The sequence below is a fragment of the Tympanuchus pallidicinctus genome, unplaced genomic scaffold (genome assembly GCF_026119805.1).
Source record: "Tympanuchus pallidicinctus isolate F22 unplaced genomic scaffold, pur_lepc_1.0 scaffold4, whole genome shotgun sequence".
NCBI lineage: Eukaryota > Metazoa > Chordata > Aves > Galliformes > Phasianidae > Tympanuchus > Tympanuchus pallidicinctus.
The window spans coordinates 31903762-31923858 of NW_026294758.1; the positions used below are offsets into that span (position 1 = coordinate 31903762).

At 40.2% G+C, this 20097-nt stretch overlaps 1 protein-coding gene across 2 annotated transcripts in view; it reads left to right on the plus strand.

Annotated features, from left to right (window-relative positions):
• Positions 1–3981: 3981 nt before the first annotated feature.
• The window catches only part of LOC128089600 (uncharacterized), an 84212-nt gene continuing 68096 nt past the window's right edge, over positions 3982–20097 (plus strand). The window contains exon 1 of one of the 2 annotated variants that reach the window (XM_052701206.1): positions 3982–6222. In XM_052701206.1, coding sequence (XP_052557166.1) covers positions 4797–6119 — 1323 coding nt within the window. In that variant the 5' untranslated portion in view covers positions 3982–4796 and the 3' untranslated portion in view covers positions 6120–6222. Of the gene's footprint in view, positions 6275–20097 lie in introns of both variants that reach the window. The other variant, XM_052701205.1, reaches the window with a different exon arrangement.

Consider the following 20097-nt stretch of genomic DNA (forward strand, 5'->3'; position numbering starts at 1 on the left):
GATCTGGCAGGAGCTCTGCTTTCTGCTCTGAGGGGGGCGAGGAATGTGATGGGGAATGGGTGGAAGAATTTGTCCTTCCTCGTAGAATTTGTTTGAGTGCTTCCGATATTTTGCGCCAAACAGGTAAAAGTTTAGCAGCTGTTTTATCAGCAGGAGAGGGATCAAGTTCTTTCTCCAGGTTCCTGGGCACGCGATCTGAAGGATTGTCTGACCCATCTCGTCGATTGTTTAAGGTCGCACCTAACAATGGAGGTGCCGCAGATTATACCAAGGCTGCCGATCCATATGAGCAAGTAGCATCATCCCAGAGTCTTATGCCAATTTTGTCCCAAACTGCTCCATCAAAAGATAACCCAGATTTCCAAAACTCCGGGACATTTTTGCTTACCCATTTAAGGAAAGTAGCTAATGCTAAGGTAGATACAGTTTGATTCTGAAATTTTGAAATTCTCTGTAATACTTCAAGATTTACTCGTTGCTCCTTCATTACTGAGCTCCCATAGTTACCCAAATCCACTCCAGTATTAAAAAGGGGTCACTCAGAGTGCCATCCCACTACACACAATGCTTCTTCAGAATACTCTCCATCATCTGGTAAGCTGCTTTACATTCATTGGACATTTCCCCATCCATAGTTCCCCACTGCTCACCGCTGCTTCCTCAGAGATGACCTTGCCATACAGTCAATCGTGCTTCCTTTCAGCAGACTGAAGTTGAATGGACTTGCCAGCAGTCAGCCAAATAAGCCAATTCAAGTCCCTGATACAGGGTACCATTTGTGGCAACCGGGCATGGAGTCAGATGTGAACAATCTAAGTCGTTTATTACAGGTTCTCACATAACTTTTGTACATTTACAGATTTCCTTTTTTAGCTTTCCCATCTGCCATTATAACTTTCCTGTCTGCCTTTACATGTCAACAAAGTATTGCACAAATGCTCCTTAACCGTGCATACAAGAGCTTACCCAATCAGGGCCATGGGCCATTCCTTTTTGGTTTTCTCTTTTTCTAGAGATATCCTTGGTTCTCAGCCTTGCTTTCTTGTGCTGTTCATCTTGCTTCACAGCTGCTGCTCTGAATACCCTTTTTTGTATTCTGACAACTTACTCCTTGCATTGTGCCTAGGGCCAAAATATTCCATCACATACATTTTTTTGGAGATAGCTAAAGGCAAAAGATTTGAGAGCTAACTGGACAATCTCATGATAGGCCTGCTATAAGACTCGAGAAATCTGTTTGATGCAAAGAAAACTGTACCAAAGAAAGAGCCAGTGAATTAGAAATGCTTAAGCTCTTAAACTTCACGGCTCAGCACTGCTCTGAACCAAGTTGTTGCATCAAGCATGTATATCCTGGCGGGAATACATTTTGCTTTGCCTGCTTTAATACCTATTGCAAGGTAAAAAGCTGAAATTTGTATTCTCTTTTAAAAGAAAGCTAACTTAGGTCTTCTGGCAGTGGTGATAGAAAACTTCAAAGGATTTTGATTGTTGGGCAGATAATCTATCCTCAGTGGCAACTGCGCCTTTACTGACAGTTCTTTTCCTCTAAGGATACTCTTCACATGAATTGTAATTGCAGTACAAGTTTCTAGGCTGCTGTGGTTGTTGCCTTCATACTCAGTGTCTCAGTTTCCAACTTTTTCTTATTCTGGCTATCAAAGACGCCCACAAGAGATACCTCTTATCTTTGTGTTTATCCATGTTGATAAGCCCTGCTGAAGTCAGATTAAAACTAAGTAAGAGGTTATGCAAATCTCTGCAGGACTAGCTGTAGAGGCAAAATGGATTGTTTTTTGTGATGTGTCCAACCACTCATTTACAGGCAAAGCCAGTATGGCCCTCCTAGTGTTCTTTGCTGATACATGCCTACTGTGTTCTGAGCCACAGGTAGCTCAGAAATTAATCCAGTGAGTTAAATCTGGCTGCAAAGTAGGAAAATTTAACAGCTTTATAGGAATGTCATAGTACCTGCCTATCCTAATTGATCCAGGTATGAACAGAGCAGTTTAAAACTTCTTGCACACAGCAGTGTAGATGTACCCTTAAGCATACTTGGGACTGCGTTAATCATAATAGCACTTCAACAGGAACTCTTTGGTGATAACTATTTATACCATCATGTGCTTTCCTTTTTTTTTTTTTGTGTGTGTGTGTGTATGTGTGTACATAGTTGAAATCTCTTATATAAGTTCCTGGCACCCCTATTTTTTCTATTTTTATTATGTTAATGTGTAGGAAATTTCCATTTCTAAAGTGCATATGCTGCTTGACAACCTTTGTGTCCTGACGTACAAATAAATGCTGACTGACCTAATTTTTACAAAGGTGGTGTAGCTATTGAAACTATTTAGAGAAGCAGAGTTAAATGTATACATGTTTCTGCAGGAAGTGGCATTTTCTTTAGGATCCTTTTTAAAAAAACAATTGTATCTTTACTCTTTCTTACCAGATAGTTCACTTTTCTTAGTCTTCATATTTCCCCATACTCTACAAAATAGTCTTAGATTACAGGCAGAATTCAGTGTTTCCTAGTTAATATTGGTAGTATATTTATTATGAATGTGTGCCATGTTATAAATATGCTCTCTGGAATATGCCATTTCCCTTTAGTATTTGCTCTATGTTTGTCTTGCTGATGTTTGTGTGAGAGTTGTAGTTAACTGAATGGGCTGGGGCAATCGCCAGGGTCGACAGGGGCCCCTTGGCCCCTGGGAAACCATGGCAACAAATGACTTGAAGATAAGAGAGAAGAACAGGATAGACCAAATAAGGAAGAAACAAGACATGCCACATGTCCATTGGTCAGGTAGTAGCCCTAAGGCATGGGGAAAGTTTTAAGAAGGATGTGCTCCTTGCAATTAACGCCATTTTACCGCTCGCCATATTGGTGTCATGAAAAGCGTGTGAAACTGGCCGGGGCTGTCGGAACACTTTCACAGGGAGACTTCAATCAGGGTCGCCGAAACGAAGGCGACAAATGGTGCCCCGTGTGAGGAAGTCTCATTTGTGGAAGTGTGACAGCCGGCTGCGGGACGGACGCAGGAGCCTGCCGTGGTAAGGCGGCGGAAGAGCCGGAGGGGCTGATCCCTGGGGCTAAAAGCAGCGCTGCGAAGTTATCCCACCACGGTAGCTGGTGGAAGGTCGTGGAGGGTTTGAATTCCCTGGGCGACGATGGAATCCGTCATTAAGGTATTATATCAAGCCTGTAAAACGTACTGCGGGAAAACCGCTCCTTCTAAGAAGGAGGTGGCTACCGTTCTTTCTTTTCTTGAAAAGGAGGGACTTCTTTCTTCTCCTTATGATATTTATGACTCCGGTAAATGGGACTCTTTGACATTAATGCTCTCTGAGAGAGCTATGTCATCCCAAGGGGCGTCGGTGCTTAAATTTTGGGGTCTCATTCGGGGTGCTTTGAAGGCAGCGAGGGAAGAAAAGACTGCCAAAAACCTTGCCAGAGATCTGTTGGGTTTGGATCCGGGCGGGGGGGGGTCACCACGGCCGGGAGACTCTAACCCCTTCAAGGATCTGCCCCAAGACAAGATGGCACCGGAGGCACCAACCATGCCAGAAACATCAACGTCGGAAAAGAAGGAGGAAGAGTCGCCATCATCGCCGACGGCTCCGCCCCCGTATCCTCTCCAGTACCCCTCTTTGCATGGCTTTCGTCAGGGGGAGGATCCTACGCGGGTAGGGGTAGGGGCAGGGGCCGAGGGATTGATGGTTGCGGCTCCGCCCTCAGGGGCTGAGCGATTGATGGTTGCGGCTCTGCCTCCGCCACCCTTTCCGCCCTCCCAAATGGCCAGGGTCCCAGCTAACTTGGGGAAAGGGGCCTTATTTATCGATTGGGGCCGGGTAAGGGAGGAGATGAGAGCGGCGGATCTTCTGGGTGATTATAAGGCATTCCCTGTAGAGATCAGGGGACAGGGACCTGTTTGGATTCCTTTAGATCCAAAGGTAGTAACTCGCCTCTCTGAGACAATAGGGAAGAAGGGTTTACGATCACCCGCTACACTTTTTGCACTGGAGGCAATTATGGCTCCGGGACCTTTGCTTCCATACGATATAGAGGGTCTCATGCAGGTGATACTTGAGCCAGCGCAGTATATGTTATGGAAGGAAGAGTGGTTGGCACAGCTCAGGGCCGTAGTCGCTGCAGCGACATGTGACCCACGACACCCAGCAAATGGTAGGGAACTGGGAGAGGTAACTAATCTGACACGGTTGTTAGGGTATGGGGAAGGCATGATAGGGTCCCCTGAAGGCCAGTTCAGACACCTTCGCCCAGGAGAGCTGATGGCGTCCACAGAAGCAGCTCTGACAGCCTTCAGAAGGTTCTCAAGGACAGCTGAACCTTCTGCTCCCTGGGCAGAGGTAGCCCAGGGTCCATCTGAGTCATTCTCAGATTTTGCCAATCGATTGATTCGGGCAGTAGAAGGCTCAGATCTGCCAAAGATTGCCCATAATGCAGTAATCATGGATTGTCTTAAACAGAAATCACACAAAAATGTTAAGGATCTTATTCTAGCCACTCCCGACGACCTTAGTACTCCGGGAGATATCATTAGGTATGTACTGGAGAAACAGAGAACAATGCCCCTCACCAATGAGGGATTAGCAACAGCGATAGTAGCAGCAATGGCCATGAGAGAGAATCAGAGTAGGGGACCGTGTTTTAAGTGCGGACAGTTTGGTCACTTCAGAGCCCAGTGCCAAGCCCCTGGGAGACAGAAAGGGGTAGCAGGGCCAGACCAGGCTTGCCAAGCCTGCGGGAGATCAGGTCACACTGTACGCCAATGTCAGAAGTTTGTCATAGTGCCGCAGGGAAACGAGGAAGGGAGGGTGCCTTAGGCCCAGGGCCCCTCCCCCGGAACACCAAATGGGCCAGACAATGCGGCTCTGCCTACCCGAGGTCGGGGTCCCGTACCACAGTGAGCCCCTCGCCCACAGTGGCATTAACCATGGGAATGGGAGAGCGCCCCTTGGGCAGGATCATGCTTACTTGTGCGGGGAGAGTACTTTCTTGCAGGTCCCCTGAGGAAGAGAACACCGTAAATATGCCCTCAGCTATAGCGACTAACATCTCATCAGCACCTTCGGCATCCCACTTCACCTCCCCCTCGGCTTCAGCTTCGCATAAACAAGTAGAAGAAGGCATTCAACTGTCTGCGCTTTTGTCTTGCAAAACGGCTAAAGTGCAGGAATGCAAGGTCGTTGAAACCCCTCCACTGTATCCACAACAACCGCTGTCTCTGTGTAATCTGCCCCCTGCGGGGGCAGGGGGAGAAGTGAGCTGGGATGGGACACTTACTGTCTCCTCTCAGGAGGTGGAATGCAGTAACACTCAGGGGGGTGGGAACTGCGGTCAAGGCTCGGGTATGGATTGGTCAAAAGTTAAGGAGGCGGTAGAAGAAAAAACAGCAGAGAGAAAGGGAAGAGATGTAACTTACAGGTGCTTGGATGATAGTGTACGGCCAGCACTGTCCACCCTGACTGCACCTGAAGGAGTAGGTGGCGTCTGTCTGGCGCCCTCTGCTCAGGCTACACCCAAAGGAGAAAGAAATAACGATAGTCTCCGGACCCACTCTTTGCCACAGTGTTCAGACCCATTGACTCGACCCAGACATCCTTTTACAAGATTGAGTGTGCATGCAACCAATCAGAAGCCTCTACAACAATCAGTACATGGTCAAAGGGAGATGGGCACAGTGGGAGCAGTGCAGAGCCCTCAGGTTCCAGCTGTGTCTGAAAAGGATAGCGAAAGGAGAGAGGTGAATTCGCATTTGGGAGTTAAGAGAGATGCACTAACAGAGTGTGGGAAGTTTAGATCTAGCCTGATAAAGGAAGGAAGAGCACTAGAGACCTTCCCGATAGTAGGGAATGATAACAGAGACCCGGAAGGGGTACTTCTTGATCCGAAAGGCATCACACACCTGATAGATTGTGCAGAGAAACGGGAATTGAAATCACTCCTCGCTTTAAATGCATTAGAAGTCCTGACAGCATCAGGCCTTCTCTTTCAGCATGTAACAAATCTGATGTGCATGGTGCTTAAGCCAGTGCAGTATGCACTGTGGGCATCAGAATGGGTTCCCTTCATGGACAGGTGGCCAGATTGAGGCCTGGAGAACAAGCAATTCCATACGGCTGGTTTGTGAGAGCAATGCTCTCAAGGCTTGAGACATCTGCCTTGATATTGAACAAATGTTTGTTATTTTTGAGGTACATTCCAACAGGTACCTGAGACAATGTTGGTATATGTTGGGCATAGATAGTGCCACTAGAGCTATCAGCAATCACTCTAATCTCTAATCTCTCTGTCTATAACTTTACCAGTATTGTAGGAAGTGGCTTTAATTATTAAGTGTCGGCGACATCACATCAGTTTTTGCAGGATAATTACGTGGTGATTAAAGACCTATCACCTGCTCCAAGTGGGATGAATCTTGCTTTGGCTTACCAAGGAAGGAACTTGGTAAGGAAGCTTTTGCAACATGATGACCTGCACCAATTGTTGAAACGCGTCAGAGACAATGGACAGAAAACCTTGATCACCGTTCACCACGACACAGAAGAGATACATCGTGTCCTAGAGAGAGGAAAGAAGGACGGAGAACACCACTGGTGGGAAGCGCTTTTGGGTGGTCCCCCACAGCGACAGGAATATTTAACTCTGTACTGCATCCGGTTGTAGTTGTGTTAGGTTTAACATTATTATGCTTAGTACTAATAGTTATAATATATATTAAGGTGTGGCGCTTGCTGAGGCAAGTGTCCCAACTCGATTCAGCATTATCTAAGGATACACTACATCGCCTCTTATAAGACTCATCTTAAAGCTAGTAGGCTGCTAGGCTGTAAGGATAGAACTATCAGGCGCTTCGCGATATAACACAGCAAGGTTTCACTGAGCATGGGAGAGATTTTGTGGCAGGCGAAGAAGGCGAGGATTCGGGATGTGACGGGATAGGACCTCCCCCTGCTCAGTGGTGTAAAGCCTGCTTCTAATTTGTGTACCTTGCTTCATCAGCTGTCTGCAATAACGTTTGCACAATCAAATCTTGGAATACCATAGGCTTCTCGAAAGATTGTAACCGGGTTCGCGTACGTATTGTAACGGATGTTTAACTATGTTTAACTCTATTCTGTACTCAGTTATAGTTGTATTAGGTCTAACATTAATATGCTTTATGCTTATAGTCATATTATATTAGGTACGTAGGCATATAGGTATATTACGTAGTTAACTATAGTGTATGCTGAGACGAATGGCTCATGGCAAATGCTAAGATGAATGAATGAGCATCGTCTAAGAATGCAGTATATAGCTTTATGTAGAACTCACGCTTAAGACATTAGGATTTTTATATTAATAGGTCATAGGGTTATTAGAGTAGAATTATTTGGCGCATTACAATGTAACAGGGCAACACTGAACTGAGAGGACAATGGCATGTATAGGCGCAATGCGGGGATTTCGGGTGTACGCGATTAGGGTCCTCTCAGGTTGTAGTAGATTGACCTGTGCTTAGGGAGGGGGAAATGTAGTTAACTGAATGGGCTGGGGCAATCGCCAGGGCCGACAGGGGCCCCTTGGCCCCTGGGAAACCATGGCAACAAATGACTTGAAGATAAGAGAGAAGAACAGGATAGACCAAATAAGGAAGAAACAAGACATGCCACATGTCCATTGGTCAGGTAGTAGCCCTAAGGCATGGGGAAAGTTTTAAGAAGGATGTGCTCCTTGCAATTAACGCCATTTTACCGCTCGCCATATTGGTGTCATGAAAAGCGTGTGAAACTGGCCGGGGCTGTCGGAACACTTTCACAGGGAGACTTCAATCAGGGTCGCCGAAACTAAGGCGACAGAGAGTCTACTTGTAATTTCTAAGTGGTATTTTTCAGCAATAACAATAAAAAAATAAGTATCTATTTGTCAGAATATATAGCTCAGAGACAGCACAGACAGCAAAATTTAGTAACATTAATTAAGCCATAATACACTGTCCTGTTCTGTGACAATCAGTGCTGTTAGTGTCTTAAAATATTGATGTTTTTGAACATTGGACAGCTATGCATATATGTACAGCTAACTTCCTGGTGAAGTAAATGCTACCTTCCTGCAGTTTTAGTTCCTGATAGCTAAACTACTGAAATATGTTTGCAATTTATTTGACATCTTCTAAAATTGCAGCTGTACAAGTTTTTATTATATTTTGAGAATACTAAAATTTCTAGAACTGAGTTATGGTCCTCTGAAGACAAGTGACCACTAGCTGACAATGTTATATAGCTCATCCTGTTGCAGATTCGTTGCATAATATATCATGGTTTGACTCAAGACCTTTGATGTTAAGAATAGAAAAAGAAATTGGATTTCAGTGGGACTGGATACTTCTGAATATTTCACCACTGAGGCTTCAGTGTAGATTAGCAAGAAAAGTGGAAGAACAGAAAGCAACAAGTAGTTTTTGAAGTAATAAGCTTTGTTTGTAAGATTGCTTTTGTTTATCCAGTTGTGTTTAGAACTAACTTTGATTTTTAAATGCCTTTTACGAACCTCAAACCATCCTGTGTGTTGAAAATGTAGGTTGTATAATAATTTTATTTTCCAATAGGCTGTACTAAACTACCACCACAATTAAAAGGATCCTTCTCTGCACTCATTTCAAATATCTTTTTCTCACTTTCAGATGTCTTTAAACTGTATCCATTCCTTTCAATTAATTATTGCTTATTGCTTTCTGTTTCATCACTTCCTGTCATCTTTGACATCTAATCAAGGGAAGCAAAAAATGTGAATTACTTCAAAGTTTAGGGTATGGAGAATGGGTACCAGTATCTGCTCCAGGGGCTTATGCTTCTATTTTCACACATCAGATACCCTAAATCCCATTATTCTCTGTACTATTCTATTACTATCATGCTCTTATCTGCAAGTAGCTGGACATTCATACTTGTATGAATGTCAGTGGTTGGAGTTTATTATTACTTGATGCAAGCATAGAAGAATGAAACTGAGACAAAAGAATTTTAAAAATGGCTTGTAGCATTTTGTACTGTGAAATCATTACATTTTATCTTGGAAAAGACTAGTATGGGGAACAAAAATGTGGGATAAGACCCTGCTTTTAATTATAATTCTATGAACCTAACCATAATAATTTTCATTATCGTGAACATCTCTAGAAGTTTCATTTGGAAAAACATCTCTAGAAGTTTTATTTAGAAGAAGGTTTTTGTCCATTTGTTCACTTAATGTACATGCTTGTACACTTTGTATTCTCACTACTCTCTTTTCCTCAAGAAGTAGAGGAACAAGAAGTAGAAGAACATAGACTTGGAGGGGAGAGAAAGCACAAAGAAAGCAAGAACATTATACTGTAATTTACAATTGTAAATTACGAATTAAAGAGGGGCAGATGTTGTGTGTGGGGAATATTCTAACATCATCTGGAGCATAAATTAGTTTCAGCATTGTGAGTTGACCATATTCTTTGCTGGTTCAACGTACAGGGTACTGCCTGAACACCCTGTAAATTGACTCTATAAATTCAACTGAGATATCTGGGCAGCAGTGACTGAAGTGAACTATGAAAGTACTCCTCTCTGTATGAAGAATCCCCTGCTTTGAGAAAATTGCTTACTTTAGAGTGGATGAATATATGAACAGCACAACTCTAGCTTAGATGTAGCATACTTTTATGTAAAAATAAAAAGTACCTTCCAGCCAGGTGTTTGCCTGGAGGAGTTCAGCTATGATTGGAATGCTAGCAAAAAGGTGGTGTTTTTGTATGTAATTACCTACTTCTGTATATCTTTGGTGTTCGTGCTGTTGATATCTGTCCTCTAGTTTTTAATTTGAAAGCTCTTTTGATCATATACCCTGCTTTGCAGTTCTTTTATGTTTTATCTGAAACATCCTTTCTCTCTTGGGAAAAACTGTTCACTTTAAAAAGGGTAATGAAATGTTTACTTCATAAAACTGTTCAGTCACAAGATGTCTTTCATTTCAGGATGAAGTGTCATCTTTCGGAAACTAGGTTTTGGAGAAGGATTTAAAACTAAATTATCTTTAAGGACCACTCTAACTCCAAGCATTCTATGATTGAAATGGTGTTCCAGAGAAGGAGACTCCACCACCTCCCTGGGCAGCCTGTTCCAGTGCTCCGTCACCTCACTGTAAAGAAGTTCTTGCGCACATTTGTGCGGAACTTCCTATGCTGTGGTTTCTGGCCGTTTCCCACTCACCACTGTCCTATCTCCACTCACCACTGAAAAGAGTCCGGCCTCGCCATTCTGCCCCCCACACCTCAGATATTTATAGACCTGGATCAGGTCCCCTCTCAGTCTCCTTTTCTCAAGGCTGAACAGACCCAGATCACTCAGCCTTTCCTCATAGGAGAGATGCTCCAGGCCCTTCACCATCTTTGTGGCCCTCCGCTGGACTCTTTCCAAGAGATCCCTGTCTTTTTTGTACTGAGGAACCCAGAACTGCATGCAGTACTCCAAATGAGGCCTTACCAGGGCAGAGTAGAGGGGGAGGATCACCTCCCTCGACCTGCTGGCCACACTCTTTTTAATGCATCCCAGGATTCCATTGGCCCTCTTGGCCACAAGGGCACACTGGTGGCTCATAGCCAACCTGTCATCCACCAGGACACCCAAGTCCCTTTCCGCAGGGCTCCCCTCCAGGAGGTCATCCCCCAACCTGTACCGGTGCATGTAATTATTCCTTCCCAGATGCAAGACTCTACACTTGCTTTTGTTAAACCTCATCCAGTTTTTTTCTGCCCAGCTCTCCAGCCTGTCCAGGTCTCGCTGAATAGCAGCACGCCCTTCAGGCTGAGAAAGTTGGGACTTCTTACTTTGCAGGAAAAGGTATAAATCCAGCCTGTTTTTAGAGATGCCCAATATCAGGATAAGAAGTAACATATATAGCCTTTACTTTAGAATTTGGCACTCCTAATGTTTGATAATTAATTTAATAGATTATACCTTCAATTCATTAAAATAAGATCATATTTTATTAAAATAGTTACATTATTAAAATAGTTACATTACCAAATATTTCTTACAAGTGCTGAAAATTCTTTTCATTATTTATCATCTTGACCTTTCTTACAGTGTGGAAGTGGAGTTTTGATAGCATTTGAAGACTCCAGAAAAATAAATTGTGTTTTTCAAAAGCCAGGCATTCTTAGAATGACAAATATATTCATTACACAATTTGTGTAGAACACTGTGTTTATTAAAATGTTACCTAAGTGTACTAAAAGGTCCATAATCCCCTATGATTCATATTATTTTGAGATTCCCAATGTTGTTATAAATTTGCTAAGGAATGTTACTACAGTTGTTCTAATACACTCGTCTTCAGCAGTCTTCCCAGTGACACATGATTTCAAAGTTATGAATTTTAGCCAGTGTATACCTTTAGCAAATCTTTTGTTTGACTGAAGCAGTCTCATTGTGTAGTTCATCAGTATATTAATAAAATTAATCTTAATTTTAATTGATGTTAAATGAATTTTGTTAATTAAAATTAATGAATAGGTCTAATATAATTGTTGAAGGGATCTTTTAACATTGGATGAACTGTCAGAAATCTTCAGGTTTACTTAATTTGTGCTTCAGAATGTCTCCTTCAGAACTTCCAATTTATGGCATGCAGGCTTCCTAGTGATACTCGTTGCTGCCAAGTTTATGGGACAATTCTGGTGCATGAGCTTGACTATAACTTTTAAAACCTAGCAAAGATATGCTTTGTCATCTGAAGATTTAGGTTTAAGTATTGATATGGCAAAAACATCATTTAATTTGTTTGCAGGAAAAAATGGGCAACATCAGAAATCTTCAAGTGAAAAGATGTGCTCTCACAAAATCTCACCCTTTGCTATAGAATAAAAAAAATAAAGTAATATAAATTGAAATAACATATAAAATAAAAACATTGTTATACTTCTTATAGATTTAAACAAATAATTTTCAAGGTTGAATGCAGGAAAGAACAAATGATATGAATTGGTTTGCATACTGAGACACAGATCTTCTTACCTTCCCTAAATTTTGACTCAAAAATCTAAAAAAGTGATGGAAATTGCTGAATTATGATAATTCTTTGTGTTGAATTAAAAACTGAATGCTGAGAATACTGAATTTTGTGTATGAAGATGAAGCTTGTTACAGCTGTTACAGAAGAGGGTTTCTGTATTCACATCAAAATCAAATGGAAAGAAGTCTGAAGTATCTTGCATGTGAAAGAATTAGGGGAAGTGGCTTTGAAACAGACAAGCTAAAATGAATCTAGTGTAAGTTTTAATAGTTTCTTTTATTTATTTATACAGTAAGTTTCACTTATTTATTTATTTATTACTGTTGAATTTTGAGCATATGCTTTCTACTTTAGTCTCATAAAATCTTGTCCTTGAGGGAGAAAATCTTAGTGAGGGGCAAGAGGATGAGAAAACACAGGGAAGATGTAGAATTCCAGTGCAGCAATATCATTTCAATAATCACATATAGGAAGGCATATGCAACGTACATATTAGTTTGTTCTGCATCCAAGATATCCACAGTGGGAAGAAGAATATGAAAGTAAATCCAGTTTGCACTCTGTGTTTTTTTGTTTGTTTGTTTGTTTGTTGTTTTTTTAGTGTACTCTCTAAAATCACATCTCAGATCAACTCGGAACAGATAAGGAAAGAGTAAGACTGTCAATCATTAGTGACTTTAAAAAAGATAGGATAGGGAAGACAGAAAAGATGTGGAGGCAGAAGTTAACTGTTTGGAAATATTTATGAGATGAATAAATAAATGGAAAATTTTAGTAGGTACATGACAGTGGTTTGGATTATTTCCACAGATATTTAAATTGTATAAAAAATGAAATTTCAGAAATTAAAGAACTTGACACAGAATTTAATTCACTAACTGGTAATTATTTTTAAAAATAAAAATGTGGGATTTTCCAGGTGATAATTTTTACAAAACCCTTGACACATTATTAAGACATGAAATAAACTCTAAGAAAATTGTTAAAATGATAATTAAAAAACAGAAAATCAAACATATTCAATCTGATTTTCTGCTTTGTGTAAGCTACAGCGAATGATTATTCTTTAGTATGTTTAATACAAATACTACACTACAAGTAGCAGAACAAAGTGAAACCATGAGTGAATAAAATAAGTCTACTCCAAACAGTATAAATAAATACGTGATTTCAAGGAAGGTTATGCTGTATTTAATTTATACATTAGCCTGTGAGATAACACCGATGGAGGAAGAGTAAGAGCAGCTATTTGTTGGTGGTGCATGTTTTATCTTGTGATCTGAAAGAACTACCCAATGTTTTAATTCCTTTATTTGATGTTAAATAAAGTAAAGCTATAAGAAAGTATGACATGTTGAAAATAGAAATTTAATTTATAAGACCTTATCTGTGAAGCTAAAAAGCATATAACACTAAATTTTGTGTTGATTGCCATATGTGATTATCAAATTATCATATGAGGAAGAAATGTTTAAAATGGCTCTGAAGTTTTTTTTTCTTTTCCTCTGAAGGAAGTTTTTTTCTCTGTTAGCTGTTCAGGATCACATGATTGTATAAGTAAATTACAACAAATACAGCATTACGACTGAACATGTGAGAAAAGTGAGAAAAGGGGGAAGAAATAATGAAAGAGGTAAACGATGGCAAATTAAGAACAAGTAAGTCACTATATTTGTTTTGCGTTCTTAAAATAGTAAAGAAACTTTAAAAATTGAAAGAATTTAAAGTTCTTGTCACTGTGGGATGTAAAACATCATCTGGCTCTATTTCTCCTAAACTTACTCATATTTTATAGATGTTTGTCTGACATAATTCATGATTGTTGTTGTATAGTTCTCTATGAATCAGAAATAGGCTTTTTTTTTTAATACTGTGTAACAAGTTTGGAATAGCCACCTCTGAAACCAGATTAAAAAAAAACAAACATACAAACTGTCCTCTCAATATGCATTTTAAATGAGTGGTATTACGACTGCAGTATTGTAGTTTAGATTTTTATATTTTGGATCACTTTCAAACCAAACTGATTCTCGTTAGAGAGACAGACTGCATTTCAATACACTGTCTTGTTAGATCTGGACTGAAAACTCATATGCAATAGATTTCTTCATTATGCATCACAGAGCTTGTATTGTAGCAAGCCCAGCAGCCAGTAAGGTCAATGACATTTTAGTTGTGTCAAAATGTGGCCTGCAGGAGTAGGGAAGTGAATGGACATCTCACTGCAAGGATGTTGAGATGCTCTAGAGTGTGCAGAAACAAAAAGCAACAAAGACAGTGAAAGTAGTAGAAAAGAAGACATATGAGGAGCAGCTAAGGGAATTGAAGCTGTTTAGTCTGGAGCAAAGGAAGCTCAGGGGAGATCTCTGTTCTCCAAAACTACCTGAAAGGATGTTTGTAAGGAGGGTATCAGTCTCTTTTCTCGGGTGATAAGGGACAGGAAACAAAGCAACAACCTTGAGCTGCACCAGAGGAGATTAAGATTGGATATCAGGAAGAACTTCAGGGAAAGGGGGGTTAGATGTTGTGAACCAAGGGAAGGGATGGAGTAGCCCCGAGAGGTGCTTAAGAAATATGGATGTAGTACAACATGATTTAATGGTGGACTTGGTGGTGTAAGGTATGCAGCTGAACTTGATGATTTTAAAGGTCTTTTCCAAGATAATATTTGTATAATTTATTTTCTTTATTTTCTATGTTTTCTTTATTTTCTATGAAAACTCCTTTCATCTCAAATCCACAGACATGATAAACAGATACACTCTTGTCGATCTTAAGAGTTATCTAAGAAGTTTCCACCTATTTCTCTCAGAAAATATTTTTATACTGCCTTCCCACTGGCAAAGACAAATTAACTGCGTGGACTTTTTACTCCCATTCAAGATGAAATACATTGGTTTAGTTTCAATTGTGGTTGAAATTAATTCATTTTGCATATGGATGAAGAGGAAGTATTTGACAATGTATGTGATTTAAGCTAATTTATTTTGACCATATGTGTTACTATGTCAATAAACATTTTTGTATTCCATGAGTGGTGCTAACAGGTAAGATAAATCACACTCTTTATCTATTTTTAATGAAGATACTATGAAATAGTTGCCTTAGTATACCCTGAAGAATATCTGTCATTGTCTCCAAATGATTGAAAAGGATAGCATTATTCCTGCCAGGGTAATTGTGTTATTACAACAGTGAAACAGCTTTCATATTCACCTTATATTTCAAAAGAAATGTCAGGCACTTTATTATTCTAATGAAACTGCAGCAGCTTCTCATGTTAATACAATATGTTATTTTTTCACTTCTGGTTATATGATAGATGGTATATCTATTTTTGGGCAAGGAAATACTATTTTAACTAAAATGTTTACCTATATTAATTCTCTTCCCTTACACAGTTTGATCTGAGACAAATAGATTCTGGGAACCTCTGTGATGGTAGTGAATATACACTGTATTTTCTAGTTGAAGCAGAAATACCAAGATTTTTATAAAAATTCAAGATTTTTGTCACTCATACTGTCTTTACCATGATGCTGTATTGTTGCCCAAATGTTTGTGATTTGGAACATTGAGAGTTTCTCCTGTGATATGTAATGTAGCTATCTGTTCTCGAAGTTTTAAGCAAACATCACCTTCAGACTCATGTTTTATAGCACAAAGGACAAGAGGCAATGGTAGAATATAAAATATTGCCTGTTCTATAGATTGGAAATCAGTCATAATGAAAATGGAAGTGTAATACATCAGTATTTTATCAATTAGTATATTAGTCACTATTGGGCTGTGTTTTAAGTCATTGGAAAAAAATAGCTGAATCTTCTGGTAGGATTGGATGGAAAGGTTATTTAAGTGTAATGGGTGCTAGAATCCAGTTGCAGTAGTGGATATGCAATTGTGTCTAGCTGAAGTGATGAATGTTGGTGATGACAGATAAGGAGAGAGAGAGAAAGGAACGGAATTTAAAATGTATTGCTTAGCATATAGTATTAGACTAAGATGCTAGTAGCTCTGAGAGGGATGCAGGAGACTCAGAATTGTGGACTTGGGCTCCCTGGAATAGAGGGACTGGGGAGAGTGATTGTAGGAACAATGTCTGAGAAAGTGAGGAATTGAAGCCAGCATAGGGTTGTGGTGCAAGTGCCTCTGAGGCAGATAATTGGAAATGATGGTCCACTTGAAGCTAAGATACCCTTTTTAAGAGGAAATTAGCTGCTGGTATCAATTGGTATGATCCTGAATGAGTAGCTGAAGGAAAGAGAAGAAGGTGTTCTTGCAAAATAATATTTGGGAAGAACAAAGGAAGGATAAGGGACCCTGCAAAAAAAAAAAAAAAAGAATAAATAAATAAAGAAAGAAAAAGCTGAGGAAAGGAGTTTCAGTCATAAGGATCTGAATAAACAAACTTATCTTGCAAGTACATGACAGGAGATGCTGCCTTAGGACCTATATGTAAATCTTGTTTGCTGGACAGAGCAAAGAGTGATAGACTTTACAGGATACAAAGATAGCCCTGGTTGGACAAAATAACAAACTCCAGATTCCAGATTATGAAGTATATATAAGCACTGAAATGTGGTGTTAGAAAGCGGCATTCCTTTATTTTTTAAGCCCCATAGGCCCAGAGACCCTCCCCACATTTTAGGACACATGCTCAGAAGGGCAGGACATCCAATGCATATGTGATAATCAATTTCTTGGAAATGTGATGAATATGTACATGCTATGCCTATAAACATATAGTCACTGTTTTCCCTGGTGCACATGTTTGGTTGTAGGATCCCCCATGCACTCAGCACTGTAATAAAGGGAATACCTGTTTGACATAATTCTTTGGTGTGTCAAGTTACTCTGTTGGAGTTCTTGACTTCACTCTAAATTTGATAACAATGCAAAAAGCAGAAAGGCGAAGAGAAAGATGGGCAATTACTCTTTCTGGCCTAGTAGCAGTACCATACCTTGTGAGGGAAGAGCACAGTGCTGTGCAGTGGAGAACAGAAAATTTGCTAAAACATCTACATAGGTTAGTTATTAGTTGAAATATGACAGAGGTGGTTTCAATTTTTGAAAGGTATGAAATATGTTTTAAAAATAACCTGAAAACAGTAAAATTCAGTTTGGGAAAACAACAGAATGATAGGCACTTGGAGAATATTTGCAATGAATTTTACTGTATTACCTAGAAATAACAGGCTGAAATATCTCTTAGTTGGCCGGAAACCCTTCCATATCACACCAATAAAGCCAGGGGAGTGATAAAAATGTTACTGAAAGAAATTGTTCCAAGATTTGCAATACCTATAGCAATGCCATCTGTTAGAGGTCCACATTTTGTATGTGTGGACAACCATATAAGACTCCTGGATTAGCAGGACAAATGTGAACAATACAGGGGAGAAATGATACAAGAAACTGTTATCTGAAATCTGGTGAAGAAAACTCTCTAGAAAACTCTCTTTGTGGTGTTAGAAGGCGGCATTCCTTTATTTCTCACATATCAGGCAACTTGACAAAGCAAGCACACCCTCCCAGAGATGGAGTTGATTATGTATGGTCTTCCATACATGATCTCATATGGACTAATTTTCTCTTTAGCACACAGTTCTACCATAATGTATATTAAGGTGAGAGGCAGGGCCTCAGGCCATTTTAGGTCTGTTTCTTAACAGATTTACTAATTTGTATTTTCAAAGTTTGATTAATTTTTTCCATCTTTCCACTATATCGCAGCCTATACAGAGTATGTAAATCTCATGCTGTTCCACTGTTTTTTTTTAGGTTTTGAACAATTACAGCAAGATAATGTGAACCTCTATCTAATGATATCCCTATTGTTATCCCAAATCTATGTATAACTTATTCTAGCATAACCTTTACTACTTCCCTTGCTTTGTTGGTGTGACAGCCTGCAAAAGTATCAACGAATACCAATAAGTACCTTCAGCAAGTTTGTCATAGTTCAGAAAAGTCTACCCGCCAATAGTCTCCTGGGTTGTAACTCCTCTCCTTGTAACTCCAGGAAGTGCTCTTTTTGCATTCTGTGTATTATATTTCAGGTATACTTCATGCTTGCTCACCATGCTTTTCACAGTTCCTCCCATTTGTACAGATAAAACTTGAGTCTTAGATTATCCAGTGCATGTCCCAGCACTTATTTTCTTGGGGAACTATTATCTGATTGTTTGAAGTTACCTATCATTCTGTTTCATTCTTTTTAGCTTTTAGCAAGGAAGTTAATTTTTTACCTTTTGTCTGATATTTTGGAGTTTCATCAGTCAATCCTTGATATCTCTGAGTATTAATTGGAAGAAAGTTCCATCTGCTGATCTTTTGCTTCTGTATCTGCATGGTTGTTGCCCATACTGATAATGTTCTCATTTGCTTAGTGGGCTTTGCAGTGCATTAACTACTTCCTTTGGTAACTACACCTTTTCTAACAATTCTAACAATTATTGTTTTACCATATTTTGTGAGTGTTCCCCTGGAGATTAATAGCCTCTGTTCTTTACAGATAGCACCATGCACATGCACAACTCCAAATGCAAATTTTAAGTTTGTCCAAATATTGACACTTTTCCCTTTTGCTAAGACCAGTGCTCTTAACGAGGGTATGAGTTCTGCTTTTTCTGCTGAGGTAGCAGTGCCAGAGTTCCAGCATCTGTTACTTAATCTCTGCTTGTTACAGCATACTCAGCCTTCTTAAGCCATCTCACATAAAACTGCTACCATCCACTAATGTTTCCACATAGTTTTGTTACACCAGGGTCACTTGGTATTTCATCATCCTGTTCAGAGATTACCAATAATCCCTTTTTGATTGATTCGATCCTGCAGTAACCATATGAGGAGTATATAAAATTATTTTATTTCCCAAAGTCTGGCCTCCTGTATAAGCAAGATTGTAGTTGGTACTGGTCAGGTAGCTGGCCCGTAGTGTTTGATTATACGCTGGGGAGGCCAGTCATCTTTGCCCCAAGTTTGGCTGCTACAGCGTGTAAGGGAGGTGTCAATAGATTTCTTGTGTCGATTGAGATCATCATATACTCTTGACACCTTATTAATTGCCATCTTTTCTTGGAACTAAAAAGAGCATTAGGCAGATTACTCCAACATCACATACCCCAGTTCAATTTGCAGGTAATCATTTATATACATAATGACCACAAATCCAATATTGTCACTTTAGTTGTGAGCCTCGTAACACCTCCCTTCACCCCCCTGCTCATTTGAGGGGTGAAGGAATTAGTTTCCCAATGGCTTTTCAGGTGTTGTGGGGGTGGCACTAGGACCTGGGATTTTACTTTCCTCTAGTCTAGCCAGCATCAAGCCTAACTGTTGTCAATCCATCCATCAAATTTCGTGGAATACCTTTTTTCCAGCCCAGAGTCCAAAGTCCATTACGTTTATGACCTGGGGGCAAGACTGGCTACTTCAAGCCTTACTCCTCTTAGCTCAGATTTACTGGGAAAAGAAACCACCAGCCCATATTTTCTTCCATAGTTAATTATCTCTTGGGCTACCTCCTCCCATGTCCATACTTTGCATCCTGACTGCAGATGGTTGGGGGCTACAGTTTCTTCTAACACTGTCCGGGTTCTTCCTCCCTGAGATATAGCTTGTATCCTTGCTTGTAATTGTATGCCTATGGATTTCAGTGATTCCGGAAGCCCTCTAATTAAAGTGGTCATCCTCTCAGGATAAACGGACATCTTCATGGGTGATTCATGATGCGGCTGCAGCTTTCTATCATACATTAGATGGAGACAAGCAGCCTTTTGAATGCTCTCTACTAATTGGTCAGTTGTTCCAGTAATGGAAAGAGGGTCTCCCCTTTCTAAAGGGTGGAGATCACCTGCCCAATAGGCAGCCCTCTGTGTTAAGGACCAGGGAGCATGACTGTTGCCAGTAGTTAAAAATACTCCAGGTCCCCAGTAACCTTCTGCTTCCTTTTCTGTTAACCAAATCTGCTCGCCACCAGTGAGACTCACCTTCCATATATACTCTGTTTCTGACTCCTTTGGAGAGTGGCTAAAGTTCTT